Source organism: Artibeus jamaicensis, unplaced genomic scaffold (assembly GCF_021234435.1).
Source record: "Artibeus jamaicensis isolate MK-2021 breed Jamaican fruit bat unplaced genomic scaffold, CSHL_Jam_final contig_233, whole genome shotgun sequence".
In the NCBI taxonomy this organism is placed as follows: Eukaryota; Metazoa; Chordata; class Mammalia; order Chiroptera; family Phyllostomidae; genus Artibeus; species Artibeus jamaicensis.
The window spans coordinates 31,220,701-31,235,537 of record NW_026521486.1 but is presented as its reverse complement, the minus strand read 5'-3'; the positions used below and the strand labels follow the sequence as shown (position 1 = coordinate 31,235,537).

General features: G+C 37.1%; 1 protein-coding gene across 6 annotated transcripts in view; it reads left to right on the top strand.

Annotated features, from left to right (window-relative positions):
• The window catches only part of SLCO1A2 (solute carrier organic anion transporter family member 1A2), a 76,495-nt gene extending 69,528 nt beyond the window's left edge, over positions 1–6,967 (top strand). For all 6 annotated transcript variants that reach the window (XM_037136657.2, XM_037136651.2, XM_037136656.2 and 3 more), the window contains one exon: positions 5,765–6,967. In XM_037136657.2, the coding sequence (XP_036992552.2) occupies positions 5,765–5,984 (220 nt within the window). In that variant the 3' untranslated portion in view covers positions 5,985–6,967. The remainder of the gene's footprint in view (positions 1–5,764) is intronic.
• Positions 6,968–14,837: the final 7,870 nt, after the last annotated feature.

Here is a 14,837-nt window from a genome sequence, read left to right as displayed (position 1 = left end):
CCTGTGCTTTCTGCCAGCATCAGTGCCACTGTGGCAAACTCACCATTTAGATTGAAATCCGGGGAAAATCTAAAACTCTTTGATAGTTTTTGAGAACAGGAACACTGCTGAATGCCAAAATTAAGCATGATCACTTACACTTATTCCCATTAATAGAATGGAAAAAATATTACAAATTCAATGTAATGAGAAATAGGAAAATACAAAATGAGTTAAAAAACTAAGCCTAAATATGCCAGGTTTCATGACAAATGTAACCAATTGAACTTGCTTTTTAAATGATAGTGACTTTCACATTAGAATTTTCAAAATTCTAGCTATATGTGGCTTATGAGAGATAGACTAAAAACTATAATGCAAAGAAAGTTTGAAGACAAAGGTCAGAAAAGACATTCCAGGCATATATTAAATCAAGCTTCTATAGATATATTAATGACTATGAGATAAAACAGAATTTAAAATGAAAAGGATTAGTAGAGTTAAAGAGAATATTACTTAATAATAAAATAAACACTTTACCAAAAATATGTAATAGTTATGAGCCCATAGAAATCCATAGCAACATAACTTCAAATATATAAAACAAAAATTCATAAAATTACAATAAAAATCTACAGAGTAGATTGTAGATTACAATTTCAACACACTTCTCCAAAAAGTGAATATGAAATATAAAGATAAAATTGGCATAAATACAGAATATTTGACCCACCAAATTACATAACAGTTATATCATAGTACACAGCAATTTTTAACCCAATGATCAGAATATGGATTCTTTTCACATCTATAATAAACATTTATAAGAATTTATCAGGTACTATGTCACAAAGAAAATTTAAAAAAATTCTCAGTATTGATACTTTACAACCTCTGTTTTCTGTCCCCAGTGCAATGAAATTGTGACAGAACAGACCCAAGGTGGGGTATGATATACTATTACTGAAAGGACCCCGCACCAGAGGAAAGATGATTTGCCAGAGATTTGTGAAAAGGAAAGTGAATGTTTATTTAAAGCTATACAGATTTAAGTAGTGACCCAATGTCTTCATTAAAATATTAAAGTCCTTTAGGATGCCCACAGCCGAGCACAGTCCTTGCTTCTCCCTCTGTCCTAATCCGGGGCACTGTTATCTCAGGCAAAGAAGCAGAAGTCTGTGATTCAGGCTCCCAGTGCCATCAGCTGTGTCGCCACCACGATTTCCATTAACCCAAAGCCATGTGGCACCTTCTGATGGCCAACCAGCAAGAGTCCTTTCACCCCTTTTCTTCTAGGCAAAGTGTCTCCTGCTTCCCAAGCAACGTAGCAAAAGGGAGCACCCCACAGCCACAAATGTGGTCCTCATTCTCCCCAAGCTTCAGGGAGTCCCTACTCTGCCAAAGCCACATGGTTCTCTCTTAAATGGCTGCCATGTCTGGGATAAAATGCCTGCCTCGATCTTTCTCTGCAGGTTACACCTGCCAGCATTCCTATATCCTTCCAGCTTTACTGGGCTGCTATAGTGAGTCTGGGCAGGTGTGGCCCCATGGCGTGGAGCCAATCATCTCCAAGCTGTCGTACAGGTGTGTAATCAGGGGGAGTTGCCTCCCAGTTACATCTTGGGTGGAAGTCACTTCCATCCCCCTGGATCAAAGCACAGCCACAGCTATTTAACGTATCTGTGAAGCCAGCTAAAGGTTATAGATTTGTTAAATGACCATGCCAGAGGTTAGCTGCAAGGTTGTTGCTGTACAAAACAGTTCTCTACGGCCCTGCCCTTGTGTCCCTACCCCCAACTCAAACCTGTAGGCACGGAGGAGTGAGGACATCCTATATATTTTTCTAATATTTCCTAGGCACCTTGAGTTCTGGACCCCACTACAAATTCCTATTTGGTACCCCCCTCTTGCCTGCACCCTGTTACAGAATGAGAAATCTATGATAAAAATATTGCCAAACACCACATGTTTGGAGTTACTCATGGTTGAAGGAATAAATTATAACAAAATAATTAACTGGAACTTTATGTCAATGAAAACATGAAATAAGGAAACTTACGAGATGAAGCTAAATCAGTACTCAAAGGTGTATTTAGAACTTTGAATATGTACATATTTAAAAGATTGAGTATTAATGAACTCAAATTTTAAAAGAAAACAACAAAAATACCATCTGATAGGTGATTCAGTAAGCTACATATTTTTATAATTCCAAAGGGTACATATCCAGGTTCGAAGACAAAATAAACATCACCCTGGACTTCCTGTTTTGCTGAACCAGAAATTGAACAGAAACATAAAGGGAATAAACACAGCTGAGTTCAAAGGCTGAATAGGAACACTGTAAACCTAGAACCAGGCAGTGGCTTCTGGGACATCAGCTTCTAAAGGAGAAATAAAGTGCTTCTTAAGAGACTAGATCCAGAGTCAATGCTTTGATCCGAATAGTGGGGTAGAACACCCCTGGGACTGGGTTGAATAGTGCTCCTCAAAATTTCACGTTTGCCTATACACTCGGAATATTTTATTTGGATACAAGGTCTTTGCTAATGGAGTTAGTTAAATTAAGACGAGGTCATAGTGGATCTAATGGGTCCTAAATTCAATCACTGGTGTCCTTTTAAGAAGGGGAAAGGAGACACAGCGCCACAGACACATCAGGAGAATGTCATGTGTGACAGGGGTCGAGATTGCAGGGATGCACCTACAGACCAGAGCGTGCTGGGGTTGCCGGTAGCTAGTCTCAGGGAGGAAGAGCAGGGCAAGGATTCTTTCCTGAGCCCGTCTGACGGAGCCTGAGCCTGCCAACACCTGGATTTCAGACTTCTAGCCTGCAGAACTGTGAGAGAATATTTTTGTTTGTTTGTTTATGCCATTCAGTTTGTGGTGCTTTGTTACAACAGCCCAAAGAAAGTAATATAAACCTCATTGTAAAAGAGTTTTTTAAAAAAAAACACACAACCTTTTGCAGCTCATCGCTGTATTAGTTAGGAGGGAATATTACACAAATGCACCAAAGAACTAAAGCAAGTGATGTGCACCCTCTGTGAGTATTTCCAGCATCACTATGAAAAACCACCCTTATAACAACTAGGCTGGCCTAAAAACCTGGGGAATTGGACAAAACAAAGGCAAATTTATCAGATTTGGAGGAGTGATGCAAAGAGATGGAGCAAGAAAAGAAAACCAAAAACACCACCACCAACAACACACTCTGAAGGAGCTTGTACGCTAAAAATCAACAACACATGAATAAGTCCAATATTTAAAGAGATAAGCACGTAAATCACCAATTGAAACATTTACCTGATCCCAGATTAAATTTAAGAGTTTTAAAGTGACAGGATGAAGGGATGAAATGATGACAGTTTTAAAATATGTATGCTTAGCCAGCACAATAGGTTTAAAAATAGTAAATGGATGGCATTCGCTATCCATTAAAAGTGAATAAGAAATGATGAAAAAACTAGAAAAAATGAGAATATCAAAAAGAACACTTAGAAATATGAGAGATTAAGTGTATATAGCAGTGAGATAATAAAGGGAATCCTACATATGTAATACATTTAAAGTCTGTGTGATTGAGTACAGAGGAATTTATCTAAAATGTAAATTAATGATCAGAACCAATTACATAAAAATTAACTACAAGTAAATAATATTAAAGAACAGTTAACTAAGGATACATTTCAGGAAATTTCTAAAAAACAGAATGAAGGAAATAGCAATAAATCAAAGAATTAATGACTTAGAATTTCCTGGAATTTAAAAGAGATGGAAAACTTCAGATCAAAAGTGCATTTCAAATGCCTAGCAGGATACATATAAATACACATATCACAGTAAAATTATTAACCATTGAGGTAAAAAAAAGAATGATATAGAAGTTACCCAGAGAAATAAACATTAAACTTACAAGAAATGAAAATTGCACCAATAGCTAATAGGTGATGAGCAACAACAGGTCCTAATATCTTTATAATCTTTATTGCTTTTGCTTTGGGTTGGCATTAAACACAAACTAGAGAGCAAGAAATGAGAAAATGTGGCTGCATACAAAATTTAAAATTTTTCTTACAACAGGAGAGGCTATCGACGATAAAGAATGGTGGAACGTAAGTGGGGAGCATAGGAATTCGCCTGCGCTACTGATCGTAAATAAAAAGAACTATTGAGAGAACTATTGGGCAATATTTACACAGTTGCATACTCCACATCTGAGACCCTTAGCTATATTTTAGAGAAACTCTTGCTCACATGCACAAGGAAACATGTAAAAGGAAGTTTATTGCAGTAATGTCTGCAATAAATTTTTCCTTTAGAAAAATTTAAGCAATAAAAGTGTCCGAGAGGAAACTAATGAATGTGGTATGTTCATACAATGGAATATGGTGCAACAGTTAGCAAATAAAGTGAAACTGCATGTACAAACATAGTTTCAAAAGGGTGAGCTAATATAGAAATTTTCAGAATAAAACAGACTGTATTTTGGCAAATTTTTAAAATGTAAAAATATGTAAAATACTTGTGTAATCATGGATGTATAATTATCCTCTGTAAAACTATAAAAATAAGCTAGGAACAAAATTTATAAAATTTAACATAATGTTATATCTGGGATGGGTTAGAAGGCAATAAGATCAACAGGGGTACATGGGGACTTAAATGTATTAGTATTTTCTTCTGAAGTGGTCTGAAATAAGAGCAGCAAAATTTAGTTATTTAAAAAACCTGAGTGGTGAGTAAGGATGTTTATTTTTTTTGTGTGTATTCTTGAAATGTTTCATAATAAAAGAAAATTTGAGAAGTAGAAAGATGAAAGTAGAAAGCAGAAATTAATAGATGCGACCAAAATATTAAAATCGTGTTTTTGAAAAGTTTAAATATAATAATGACAATTATATGAAAAGACAAAGAGAGGTGACACAAACGTTATTAAGAATAGAAAAGGGGAGTGGGAGAAGGAGAAGGGGGGAGAAGGTACAGAAAATAAGTAGCATAGACAGTAGATAGAAAATAGATGGGGAGGGCAAGAATAGTAGGGGAAATATAGAATCTAAAGAACTTGAGACACATGGTCATAAACTAAAGGGGGGGATGGTGGGGGAGGGGGTGTGCAGGGTGGAGGGGAATGAAAAGGGGAATAGAACAACTGTAATGGCATAAGCAATAAAATATATTTAAAAAATAAGAATAGAAAAGGGAATGTAAGTACAGTTACTTATACATTTGAGATAATTTGGAAGCATGTTAAATGAGAATTTTCTAAACAAATAATATATCACCAAAATTTTACTATAATATGTAAAAACCATGGACATTTTTATAGCTATTTAAACTGAATCGATCAAAATTCGCATCACTAAAAGCACCAGATCCTGAGGCCTGTAAGGCTAGCTTTCCAAAACTTCAGTGAACTGATGCTAATCAACAGTGATTCCTTGGGAGCGTTCATGTTAAGCACTGGAATAAAAATGCAATCACTGTTAATATTAAATTTAAGTTGAAGAGTCTAGTCAATATAAATAAAATAAAAAGAGCAGCAAAAGATTAGAAAAGAAGAAAAAACTGGACTTTCTGGATGAAAAATTCTTAAAAAAAAACATTTTAACAAGCAAGGAGCAAGTTGCACAAAGTTGCTTATGTATGATCAACATGCAACACAGCTGCTGCTGTTCTTGTGACAATAAAATACTAATATAATTAAAGATATGCAAAACGGGTTTGTATTCACCACACTGTCTATGGAAGATTTAATATGTTCTGACTTTTTATTTTTTGATAGATATCTCTACCTTGGATTGCCAATAACACTAAGAGGATTAAGCTTTATTCCAGCCATTTTGATCCTAATTATTTTGAGGAAATATCAGCTACCTGGTGACAATGACTCTACAGGAACTGTGCCTGTCGAGGCCAAGGTTCCAGGGAAGGAAAATGAGTGCCAAGAAATGGACCAAATTTCCAAAGTTTTGAATAATGATGAATTGAAAACTAAACTGTAATGCCTTATTATATCGTGTTTCCCAGAGTTGGAGTGCACACTATAACTTAATTGTTTTTAAAATCAGTAGAGGTACTGCAGCTAACTTTTCCTGATCTTTAAGAACCTCAAAAAAGATTTTTGTACTGAAGATGAAAACATGTGCTCTCTAATGGTATTTCTGGCACACTAATGGCACTTGCGATTTTCCTCAAATGGACATTTACAACAACCCTCGAAACAGTCTATTAAAGCCAGCTTTATTTGTATGTTGTAATAGCAATTTCTCTTTTAACTTATGTATATTTCTGACATCTCCTTTTCCAAATGATTCTAAAAATTTCCTGTTATGAAAATCTATTTAATTCTATTAAATTTCTGCTTTGATATTAGGGTTATTTAGAGACTGAAATTCTCATCCTGTTTAAGTGAATACTTAGGTATTTTATTCATATTACTTCCAAGTAAAAGAACCCTATGTCTTCTTGTTTTATTTAGAAATTGTTCTTGAACTCCTCCTATTTTTTCCACATGTGACTCTTTGAAAATCGATTGCTCATCAATGTGCCATCATATGCTTCCAGTTCATTCCCTGCTTTATTATTTGTCATATATTTGTTCATTTTGGCCATAGTACTGCCAAACTAAATCAGGTTATTAAAAATTATCTGGCAAAGATTGTTGGAATTTTTTTCAGCAATTCACACCAGGAGACTCGCTTTAAAACAAGTGTCTGAGCCACAGAAGGAAAGAGTGATATTAGAAAAACACTGGTCCTTAGAGGCTGCTGGTGAAGACATTCTGAAAGAAGCACCACCCCCCGGGTCAGGAGGTCTCCGAGGATCACTGCCACTCATGGTGCCGACATTAACACGCGAGCACCAGTTCTCTGTAAACTGTGTTAGAGAATGAAGCTTTCTAAAAGTAGCTTCGGTTATGAAACTGAAATTAATAAAATTCAAGGTACACGTTTGAAACTAAATCTACTTTATCAAACAAACAAACGACTGAATCTACTCACAGTATTATTCTATAACTTATGGATACAGTACAAGAGCCTTTTGGAGAATGCAGAGTTTTGGGTTTAAGAGAGTAGAATGAACAGCCATATTTACCTTTTTCTTTATCTTCCTCCTTTATGCCATTGAAATTATAGTCAATGTATAAAAATCATATAAATTCCTGCCCTGGCTGGTGTAGCTCAGTGGACTGAGCGCGGGCCTGTGAAGCAAAGGGTTGCCGGTTCGATTCCCATTCAGGGCACATGCCTGGGTTGCAGGCCAGGCCCCAGTACACATTGATGTTTCTCTCCCATTCTTTTTCCTTCCCTTCCCCTCTCTCTAAAAATAAATAAATAAAATATTTTTAAAAATTATATAAATTCCTAATAGTGAGGAGAATATAGAAAGGAAGAATGGGAGAAGTGAGTGTTAATACATTATGGTTACTTATGTGGAATATAAAGGGAATGAGATAGAACAGCCTGGAAGAGGCCATAATTCAGAATGTACCTACAAGGAGCCTGGAATGTAGGTTGGAAAAAATACAAGTTGGTAGCTGGACAGATATAGGCCAGTTACTTGAAGGACTGTGTACAGATATTTTTCAGACCAACATGATTTGCTGAACAATAAGATGTGCAGTATGAAAAAAAAAAAAAGCAACTCAGATGAGAAAGACTGAGTAGAAAAAGGTTTGGGGGAAGAATTAAGAGTTAATTTGGGGGCTTGTGAAATTTGAGACTTCAACTCTGGATATATTAAAAATAAGCATGATTCAAGACAGAGACACATGAGAGAGCCGCTGAAACCACAGAAAATGAAGGGTATAACTCGGGGTAGGTATGACCGCAGCAGTGAGCTCCAGATGTGTGGTAGGGCCTGATGATGTTAGATTTGGAGCTGCTTGTCCTGGAGGGGAGAAAGTGGAGAAAATGGTCTGGAAGCTAACAGAGGAGCAAGGAAGCTAACGGAGGATATTTATTTCTTAAATAAATATCCAGAGCTGTGAGAAAAGGTAAACAGATACCACATACAATGTAAGCAGTGTCTGCAGAAGAAACCCAGGTTTTTGTTAGGGTACAGTGGTGGAGAGAAGGCTTATTCATGATTTGAGAGTACAGGTGGTTGTGGTGATGCAGGACTCTCCGTTCCAGAGGACAGATTGAAAGAGAGCAAATTTAGGAAATGGAGTCTGAGAGGAAAAGGTGGGTAAGTGGGGAATTTAGATATGAAAATTAGGAGAAAGGGAATGAGAGATAACTTGGAATTCTGAAGCTTTCAGAGTGACCAACATAATTAGTTCTAGGAGATTCCAAGGCAGATCATGTTGGTGAAGATCAAAATTAGGAGGGATCATGACTGGGCCCCTTTACGACCCTTGTTGTAGAGACAAACCGGAGAAGCAGAGTCTTACTTGAGCATCAGTGGCTCCGTCTTGACTTCTATTGATAAAGTGATCAGAGAATGCTCAGTCTTGCTCTGTGCACAGTGCACCCACCTACGTGAACACTCTCAGTGGAGAATAATAGGTCTGCAGAGACAAGGTTTTGGACCCAGTTCAGGACCCAGTTCCGTGGGCTCACTCTTGTCCTCTACTCAGAAAGATGGCGTTTTACTTGAAAGCATAGGGTTCTCTCTTGACGCTTATTGGTGGAAGAGAAAAGACCCACAACAGTGAGTGTTGGAGTGCTTTGTTAACTCCTCACAACTTCTGTTGTTGAGTTTATGAGGCCTTGGAAGGCCAGCTCTTGTTCTGGTCTCTTGCTTTCCCTCATGACAGAGCAGAGATAATGTCATAGCAGACAGTAGGGAAGAGAAACCAGGGAAAAACAGGTGGTGGGTAACCTAGGGTCTCCAATTTTCTCATTTAATATTGTGGGGAGTCTAACTTAATGAAATTAGAAATAGTTTAATACTTATAATTCTAAATGTAACCAATATTTATAGGTTCTTAAAAAACAGAACTTCAAAAAACACAGAAATTGGGAAAAGAAATGTAAAGGGAAAGAGAGTGAATAAGCATTCCTCATATTTTATAGCATAAAGTTAAAATACATACTAAGCTTGATAACTTAGAAAATATCGGCATAAGCATATTATTTGAATTGCTCAAAAGTGGTTGCCTCAGTAAATCTCAGACATTTCTCTTAGCAGTACTTTTTTTTTCTGACATATCTCTTTAGACAAGGAAAGCAAAACAAAACAAAAAACAAATGGGACTACATCAAACTAAAAAGTTTTTGCACAGCACAGGAAACTATCGGCAAAATAAAAAGACAACCTACTGAATGGGAAAACATACTTGCCAATGATGCACTGGATAAGGGGTTAATATCCAAAATTTATAAGGAATTCATACAACTCAACACCAACCCCCCCCAAACAATCCAGTTACAAAAATGGCAGAGGACCTGGATAGACACTTCTCCAAAGTGGACACACAGATGGCCAACAGACGTATGAAAAGGTGCTCAACATCACTAAGCATCAGAGAAGTACAATAAATCAACAACAAGTGCTCCATGAGGATGTGGAGAAAAGGGAGCCCTCATGCACTGCTGGTGGGAATGCCGATTGGTGCAGCCGCTGTGGAAAACAGTACAGAGGTTCCTCAGAAAACTAAAAGTGGAGATCCCTTATGACCCAGTGATTCCAGTTCTGGGTATATATCCAAAGAAACCCAAAATACTAATTTAAAAGAATATATGCACCCTTATCTTCATTACAGCCTTATTTACGATAGTGAGTATATGGAAGCAAACCCTCGGCCTAGCAGTAGATGAGTGGATAAAAAATGAAGTGGTACATATGTATGAAGGAATATTATTTGGCCATAAAAAAGAACAAAGTCTTACAATTTGCAACAGCATGGATGGACCTAGAGGGTGTTATGCTAAGTGAAATAAATCAGGCAGAGAAAGACACATATCATATGATTTAACTTATGTGTAGAATCTAAAGAACAAAATAAACAAACAAAATTGAAACACACTCATAGATAAAAAGAACAAACTGATGATTATCGGAAGGGAAGAAGTCTGGGGAACAGTGAGAAAAAGGTGAAGGGATTAAGAAGGACAAATTGGTAGTTACAAAATAGTTATGAGGATATAAAGTGCAGCATAGGAAATAGTCAATAATATTGTAATAACTATGCATGGTGCCAGGAGGGTACTGGAAATATCGGGGATGACACTTTGTAAAGTATATGATTGTCTAACTGTATACCTGAAACTAGTACAAAATAATATTGAATGTAAACTGAAATTGAAAGAAATAAAATAGTAGAACAAAAAGTGTTTGCGTCTGTGATACTGGATTATCATGAGAAGGAAAAAAGAATGTTATATTTATCTTTCATTTTAGTTCATTTTGTACTCTGGTTTTTCCTGTGTATATAAAACATGATTAAAATAATATTTCATAAAAATAACACATCAGCAAAAATAATAAAAAGAAAATGCATTTTACCAAAAGGGATGAAACTGAGTCCTCCAATTATGAGTTGTTGACACTCCCCAATGGTGTTTATTGCACAATTACTTTTTCATTTCTGTACTTATTTCTAGAGAATATGTGTGTTGGTGTGAGGCAGCTAGTAACTAAGTTGTAGGCTGTAGAATTCAAGTAGAATTTGAGTTGGTGTCATTTTGTTCCAGTGAATGAATAGACACAGAAAACAGAACAACAAATAATGGTACAAGGTAACTATAAACACTGTGGATATATGGTGACTCACTAAGTCATCAGAATTTTTTGCCTAAGCTTCTCATTCAGGGCTTGGTGGGAAATGAGGACTCTGGATTGATGAAATAAAAGAAAAATATCTCATCCTGAGGAACAGAATAGTAGAAGCAAATGTAAGATCTCCTTTGCTGTTGGCTACGTTACAGGGATTACAGTTTTGATCAATGAGATATTGGCGGAGGCTTGATAATTGGGAAGGGATTTCTTTCTAAAATAGAAAGAAAGCTTTCCATGAAGGTATTTTGCCCTTTAACTTCTTCCTACCCGAACTGTGGGTATCCAGCCTTGAAAAATGGCAAGGAGCATCTTGCAACCAAGAGTCAAGAAGCATAGGGCTGAAAGACAGCATTCAGCATAGGGCTGAATGACACCCCTCCTTCAGCTCCTGGAGGAGGGTGGAGCTTAGTCCCAGGCCACCTGATGCTGCACTGGCAGTGCTGGGCTCGCTGTGTGGAGTTTTGAGCCTAACTTGAGAGAAGGGCTTATATAAGGAAACAGTTTCAAAATCGTGACTCTAAAATGAGGCTAAAAGTGAATATTTACTTAGAATCAGAAAAATAATCACCACAAATTCCATGTGATATTCAAGATATAATACTGATTTTAAAACCCTTACAGCCAATTTTATATTTAAACAGGAAATATTAAAGCTTTCCTGGCAATGTTGGGCATGAGAAGATAATGCCTCCTATGACCATTTCTATTTAATATTGTGTCCTAGCCAGGGAAACGGGGGGAAAGCAAACAAAATTTGTAGGGATCAAAAAAATGATAAAAATATCAGTGACATGTCTTGCATGTAGAAAATCCAAAAGTTACTACAAATGAACTGTCATAATTAGTGAATGTTAACAAAGTTCACTGTATAGAAGGGAAGTGCACAAAATCAAATGTAATTTTTCGTATATCAATAAAGATTAGGTAATTATATTAGCAAGGCATACAATATGGGGGAAAAGATATTTAGATGTATTAGTATGAGGTGGGAAACCTTTATCTTTTCATAGTACTGTATGTTTTCTTAAGACCTGGGATGAAAATTACTTGCAGACTAGTATAGTCTGCACCTAATAATTTCCAACAAGTTGGCTGCTTGTAGTCATTCCAAATATCAGATGTATTTGTAATATACCTTTTCTTCCATCTTTATTGTTTTTTATTCAATTTACTTTACACTAAATTTAAAATGCACCTTTCACCATATTTTTATGGAATGCTTGTAATGAACCTGATCCTTGTGGCCTTGATTTAGGAGTTTGGTATACATCAGTGAAAATAGAGGAAACAAAAAATTCCTTATTGTGTTGAGGGTGGTAAGTGCTATGGAAAAATATTGGTCAGTATATGTGGGATTATGAGTGCCACCTTCCTTCTTAATGACATTATTTGTTATTTTCTTTATCAGCTCTTTAGGAGTTCATATTAATGAAAAGATTATAAGAATATAAGAAATATTGCTAAGAGAGCATCACTGGAACTCTTCACGCACCGGTACTAGGGATAAATCTTTGGATAAAAAACCCAGAGTTAACAAAACAAGATTTACTACAGGGTCCAGTAGAAGTAACACCTGCTTGAGTGTGGTTCGTAGGGTAATAATATGGGTGTAATAATTTATAGTTTTAATTTAAACATTTTACCTAAAATGTTATATGGTGTGCTTGAGAGTGATTTCGTTATGTTACAGAATTATATGCTTATGATTTTATAATAAAAGATTTTGTAAAAAAAGAAGGGGGGTGTTGTTTGTGCCAGACCCTGTATATATCAAAAACTTTCACTGTTAAAAAAAATCAACCAAGAAAATAGCAGGAACTCAAGAGAACCAAAATGAAAACCTTGCCTGATGAATTAAGCCTATGACATAAGTTGTTTTGGGAAAGTTGTATTTCAGAATGATAGATTTGCTTGCCAAATAGATAATTTACTAGTTAGTGGAGAACTATTGGCTAGCATCAGATGACAGAAAGAAAGAGGAGTACTCTCAAATAATTCAAAGGGTCTTAAAAATTCATAAAGTTAATTGGAACACTTTTTTCTTTACATCAAAGGAGTCAGAGTGAGACTTCAATTTCAGCTCAGACACGTGGAGTGGAAAAGTGTTGCACCCACACCCTTATAATAAGAAAAAGCTGGATAAAATACAAGTTACAAATTTTCTGGAACCCATTAGTGAAACAGGGTTATTGGGCAAACAGCTAATTGGAAATTTGGAGACAGACGTGTTTCTGCTGGGAGAAACAGGATTTGAATCTTGAGTTACTTGGGACAAAAGCCACCCAATGCCATTTAAGTCAATAAGTTCCTCTCAGCCATCCCCTTTCTCTGCCTTGGTAATGCTAACCTGCATTTTGTTGGGAGAGCCGCTAGAGAGTTATTTCTGGGTAACACAGGGTGAAAGGAAGACCAAATTCGCATAGGGAGCAAACCCTAAATGCAAGGTCTGCAGAAGAATTTGAAGGCCTGGGTGCACAGAGGGTAACCAGAGCAACAACAAACTCCAAACCCCTCCCAACAACTCGGATACAAACCTCACACTATAGGCCTAGCAGAAGGGAAGATGGTGCTCATCTCTGCGTATAAAAACTATTTATCTCAGTATCGATTGTCCTATACTCCAGTATGTTCTTCAAGAAAATATTATGAGACATAAAAAGGCAATAGTTGAGAAATAACTAAATAAAATTAATTTAAAAAAATAAAAAAATAATAGTAAGAAAAAAAGGCAATAAAAGCAGTCTGGAAAAATAATCATCAGAACCAAACTCTGGATATGAAACAGATTATTACACATAATTATTAAACAAATAAAACCTTTCAAAAACTGTGGCTTAAAAAACCTCATTTTTTTGGACAAATGTTCAAATGTATAGAATCATTATTGGAATATCAGGCACCTAAAACTTGCTGAATAGACCAAAAGAGTTTCGATGTTTATAATCTGTTTTTTTTTTTTGTGGTCTTTTCTCCTGCTCTCCAAATATCCTGATGTTCTACTCCTATCAAAATGTTACCGAACAAGAGGTCCCAGGGAGGGGGGTGGGCAATACAATATCTGGCCCACCCAGGGACACCAAAAACTGCTATACAACAGGGGCCCTTCCCAAGGACAAAATACTAATATCTAGTGGGCTCTTCTGTCTGCCACCAACTGGAAAGACATCTCTCAATGCCAGAGATTTGTGAAAAGGAAACAAAATATTTATTTAATTCTATTCAGGCCTAATGCCTCTACTAAAATATCAAAGTCCTTTAGGGTATACACCTACACCCACACAGCGCTCCCTTCTCCCACTGTCCCAACTCCGGGTACCGTAAATCAGGAAAAGAGCACACGTCTGTGTTGCAGGCCGCTGGCACCGTCAGCTGTGTCATCGTGCAGGCAGGATCTCTCGAGTTAATCCAAAGTACTGTGGTACCCGCTCATGGCCCACTGGCAAGAGTTCTTTGTACCCAGTTCCAGTCAAAGTCTCTCCTGCTTTCCAGGCCACTCGGCCAAAGGGGGCACCCCAAAGCCGCGTGGGCCTCTTCTACCAAAGCTGCAGGAGTCCGCACTCCACCAAAAGCACGTGGCTTTCTTCTTCACCTGGCTGCAGGGATCTCCATTCTGCCCCAAACGCGTGGCCCTCTCCTCACCTGGGCAGTTAACCCCTCATGTCCCGGAGCCAGTCTTTTCAAAGCTCTCACACAGGCCTTCTCACTCAGGAGCGCAGCCCCTCGTTACATCGTAAGTCCCAAGTCCACTCCCTTCTCCCTGGCTCCAAACTTGGCCACAGCTGTTTAATATATCTATGAAACCAGTTAAAGGTTATAGATATGTTAAATAATCATTCCAGAGGTTAGCCGCAGAACTGTTGCTATGCAAAACAGCTCTCAATGGCCCTGCTCCATTCATCCCTTCCCCCTGGGGGGTGGAGGGGTGAGGACATCTTATATGTCTCTTCAATATTTCTATACACTTTGAATTCTGGACACCATTCCAAATCTTTTTTTTTGGGCCCCCCCCCTGGCTGCACCCTGTATCAAAAAGGCTACTTGTTAAAAATTATTGGAATCTTACACTGTGACATGCTTGATCATATATATGATTTCAAAGGGAGAAACTTCTAATGGTGGAACTTGGTAGC